Source organism: Cibotium barometz, chromosome 50 (assembly GCF_041138505.1).
Source record: "Cibotium barometz isolate CiBa-2024 chromosome 50, ASM4113850v1, whole genome shotgun sequence".
Classification (NCBI taxonomy): domain Eukaryota; kingdom Viridiplantae; phylum Streptophyta; class Polypodiopsida; order Cyatheales; family Cibotiaceae; genus Cibotium; species Cibotium barometz.
In genome coordinates this window covers 16,960,340-16,965,142 of record NC_141095.1, presented here as the reverse complement: position 1 = coordinate 16,965,142, position 4,803 = coordinate 16,960,340, and the positions used below count along the sequence as shown (strand labels likewise).

Genomic DNA, 4,803 nt, shown 5'->3' with positions numbered 1-4,803 from the left:
CATCATCCAAATTTGAAATCTTTTGCCAAACCAAAGAACTTTTGTTTGCACAGATGAACCATTTCCTAGAAAGTGGTAAAGATTGACAAGATTTAGCTTATGGGTAGGTCACCTTGAAGCACCTAGGACCAAGTTACAAACAACTAACTCTACCAAAACCTTGTCTAGTAGTTAGCAATCCAACATAGGCAGCACTGCTCACCCAAGCACATTAATCAATATGCAAGACTTTGACAGGCAAAACAAGGTCATTATGAGGCATTTTGAAAATCTCCATACAATCATGCTTGAGAAGAACATATCCAAAATTAGGAATCCAACTTAATACAAGGTTTTAAGTGTTCACACTTATAGAGGAACCAAAAAGGATGACTTTAATCTCAGAAATCAAGAAGGGAAGCATCATTCAAATGATTAGCATCACTATTTAGCCTAGAATTATGTGTTTTGGAATATAATTTCCCTTTGGTTCCAATTTATTTGAGAGGATCCTAAACAAATGTTAGGATCTATACAGGACCTCAACTTCATTCATGAGGCGGTAAAACTGTTTGCAATTGGGCACCGTGATCAGTAATATGCTTAGTACTTATACAATGCCTTTGAAACAGCCTTAAGAAAGTTCAAAGAACAGAGGTAGAAGGTGAGTTCTAACCTTAGACACTCTTATCTCAGAATTTGGGGCACTCATTGTAGCGATCTTTACTAGTTGCCGCAGGGATACACTTGTCGTCTTACACCGATGGCTGACCCAATTGGCATATAGAGGCTAGGATTTAAATACACAGGATTTGAGTTGAAGATCCATGGACATTTGGCTGTAGGATCCATGAAAACATTTGAACTCTGATTGATTTATCATGCTGACATATATCCATCAGCCACCTTCAGATCTTTTAAGAGAAAGTAAAAAACACATAAATACAACAAACTTTGCTAAGTCACATTAACAGTGTTGTCTTTGTGATGTTATAACAACTGATTTGCAGTAGAACAAGCTTATATTTCACAACATGCCCAACAAAAGTGACCTCACAATCAAAACATTAATTAATCTATTGACATTAAATCAACTCTTTATAGGGCCTTCAAGGTCTGTGAGGAGCACCCATATCTGCACACAAAAACCATTTTAATAAATATCACGACATTCAATGCAATGCCGTAAGCCTAAAATTCATAGAAATCCTGTGTCTCCTTGTCATTGAGACATGATGTACAGCCTAGCAGAAGCGTAGTAGGAATGGGCATTTAGTGTGGCTGAGCGGAAAATGATTCCGATGCAGCGTTGGTCATGGCTGCAGCAAACTCGGCAAAGCTGATTCGTCCATCTCCATCCATGTCCGCCTCCCTAATCATGTCTGTGAGCTCCCTGACGGACAAGGCATGGCCCATTCTGGCCATGGAATGGGCCAATTCGACTGCAGTTATGTAGCCATTCCCATCTCGGTCGAACTTCCGGAACAAAGCAAGAAGCTCTTCCTGGTTGTAACTGACCTCCTCTGTAGTATCAGGTCCAATCATGGCAACAAATTCATGAAACTCAATAAGCCCATTGCTGTTCTTGTCTGCCTTCTGTAATAGGGCTGCAAGCTGCTCAGCATTTGGTTTAAGGCCAAGGGAGCACATCATGGCACCCAGTTCGAGCTCCGTAAGGCTGCCATCACAGTCCGTGTCAAACTTCACGAAGATCTCCTCCAAGTCTGCTAGTTGCTTCTTAGTCAATGGCTTTCTACCCATGTGTTTTCCGTAAATACGGAAGCGTATGACGACTTCCAGGCAATGTTGTTGTTTAAGACAACCTTGGCTGCACCGTATGCTGTAGCTAATCTTGCCCACAACAAACCCCCCCTTGAGCTTGTACTGCTGAGATGTTAATGATTGTGCTGCGATCCTATGGCCACAAAAAGGGAAAACCACAATCTTTGTCACTCATGGGACCTAACTATTGATTAACATGACCTAAAAAGGCATAAACCAACACACTTTCAAGGGCATAACATGGAGACACATGGTTTAGTAGAGATGTAGACCCCATTATTTTTTTTAATAATAATTCCAAATAGAATCACCCCAATATGTAAGGTGATCTCAACCACTGAGGAGCATCATGGTGCCATGAAAGACCGGCTTATAGCCGTGATTGTTGTATATTTTTTCATACTTAGTATTAAGTCACTTTCCTGAAAATAATAATAATAATAATGGCAAATTTAGGATGGCATAAATTATCCAACCCAAAGATCATTCCTGAGAGAAGAGACCAAGAGCGCGCATGCCATGCGGGGGCGCGTGCCCACACACATCCATGCATCACATATGTAGAACCCACTAACTAAAACAAATGATAATATATTCTGATGGGAGCCCATATCCGAAAACAAAGCCAATTGAGCTATAAACCGAGGGCAAACAAAAGGTGATGATTGAAAGAAGCATGAATTCACAGGAAAAAAGCATCAGAAAATTTGCAGGAAAATGAGCATGAGGAGATGCTAGAGGTATAATTATGCTGATTCATCACGATTAGGAGAAACCCATATGGGTGAGGGGGTGGGGGAAGGGGGTGAGATTGTGTGTGTGTGTGTGTGTGTGTGAGAGAGAGAGAGAGAGAGAGAGAGAGAAACACACACACACACAGTGACAGACAGAGAGAGAGAGAGAGAGAGAGAGAGAGAGAGAGAGAGCAAACCTTTTATGCCTGTGTGTGTGTGTGTGTGTGTGTGTGAGAGAGAGAGAGAGAGAGAGAGAGAGAGAGAGAGAGAAACACACACACAGACAGAGACAGAGACACACGAGAGAGAGAGAGAGAGAGAGAGAGAGAGAGAGAGAGAGAGAAACACAGACACACACACACACACACACACACACACACAAACACACACAGAGAGAGAGAGAGAGAGAGAGAGAGAGAGAGAGCATACCTTTGATGGCCGAGTTAGCGAAGGAAAACCGTGCTCCAAAGCAAAGCAAAATGAGGGAGGGGATCTGCAAGACGGGAAGTCCTCCTGCTGTGAAGAGACAGCTAGCCTCTGGATTTCGGCCGGCTGTTGACCGCTTCAAAATTGTGAGCCTTCACACACTTATTTCTCTTTACACACTTGTCTCTTTACATGTGTGCCTGCCCATCTTTATTGAGACATCTTAGCCATGGACATAGAATGAACACGTCACCTTGCCCCGTAATCCCACCCCCGGCCATCCACAAAGAAATAGGGTATGTGTGTAACAAGCCTCAAATAACCAGACACTCCGATCAACCCAAAGCGAGAACCACAAGTGCCCACATTTTTGTCGTCAAATTAGGGCAAGTTTTTGTTTACAAGACAAGAATTTAGGCATGTCTTTGTTGGAAAGAGGCTCAGCTTACATAGCAAAAATTGCAAGCTCCTCGGTCAGTTGAGGAGGCTTACAGATAGCCCATTTTGTGGAATGATTTGATCATGGATGAGCCTCACGAAGGATTAGAGGGTTGGCCTTACTCAGCACTTGAGGGGAGCTAGTCGGAGGATTATGCAAATTGATGCAGTCATACCCAACCATTGGGTTACAGGGGCTTTTCTGGATGGATTGTGGTTTGGGGTTTTTTCAGGTATTGGGGTTCCTCTGCAGATTATGGGTCTCCCCTCGCCAACGAAGGGTGAGGTACCATTTTTCTTCTTTGTTCACGATGGGTGGCAGTTGGAGAAATGTGTGGTGCAGGATATGGTTGAGGGCCCAATGGTTCGGCCGGTGAGAGTTGTTATCAGAGGAGGGAAGCACTTTTATATTGATCCCCCTCCCCCCCAAGAGATTATCACAGATGTTTCTTGCCTTTGGCTGTTTAGTGGATGCCCTATCAGACATTTGCCTTGGGATGTGGGTGAGTGGGAATGGATGGATGCCACCATTCCGAAGAAAAGTTTGCCTTTCTATAGCTACACTGTGAGGAATGCTAAGCAGCTTGTCTTGGGATAGATTCAGAGAGTCCCTACCCTTAGACCTCATTGGGAGTCCTATGGTATTACCTCTGACATGCAAAGGAGTTTCTGGCAGAGGCTATGGCACTCTTACAGGAAGGCACAAATCTCCTCGTTCTTTTGGATTTCACTACATTTCACCAACTAGTGGAGATCGTTGTTAGTGTTAGCCCAACTTGCCCGAGATGTGCAGGAGCTTCAGAGATAGTTTATCACTACCTATGGGAATGCATGGAAGCACAGAGGATTTGGACCGTGATAGCACACCTATTTGGCAGGATTAGTAAGGATGCCTACATATCTTTTAGTGCTATCATTTGGTTGACTCAATCAAGCCCACAGCTTAGGTACGAGGGGGACAACAGGAGTCATATCAAAGTTGATCAAGAAAGGAGTTGCTCCGCAAGGTTTCCTTCAGGATTTGCCAGATTCAGGATACGCCCCTCCGGCACAGAGATTGGACAGTGCTGCATGGGAGATTATTGCTAGTATTACAGGCTGGCACATCTGGAAGGCTAGATGCACTGAGGCCATAGAGGGCACTATTGTCTTGGACACATAATGCTTTTACAAGATTTGGAGTGATATTATCCATACCCTTATGGCAACCTGGGCCAGAATCCATAGATTAGAGAGAAAGCGCAGTCAGTTTATGAGAGAGTGGGATCATGGTCTATTCTTCATTTCCACTAATGTGGGACCTTGTTGGCAACACAAGACACCTGATTGGTTGAGATCTCCACCTAGTTTGGTTTGAAATCTCCCTTTTGTATATTTTTTCATACTTAATAGAAGTCTCTTCTCCGAAAAAAAAATTCCAAGCTCGCTTAGGCTTTTCTCTTAT

At 43.4% G+C, this 4,803-nt stretch overlaps 1 protein-coding gene across 1 annotated transcript; it reads right to left on the bottom strand.

The window, feature by feature from the left end:
• Positions 1–1,036: 1,036 nt before the first annotated feature.
• On the bottom strand, positions 1,037–3,061 carry LOC147609867 (putative calcium-binding protein CML18). Its single transcript, XM_086787092.1, has 2 exons — positions 2,925–3,061; positions 1,037–1,894 (listed from the first exon to the last, which is right to left on the bottom strand). Exon 2 carries the CDS (start codon positions 1,738–1,740, stop codon positions 1,252–1,254), a length of 489 nt encoding a protein of 162 aa, XP_086643218.1. The 5' UTR covers positions 1,741–1,894; positions 2,925–3,061; the 3' UTR covers positions 1,037–1,251.
• Positions 3,062–4,803: the final 1,742 nt, after the last annotated feature.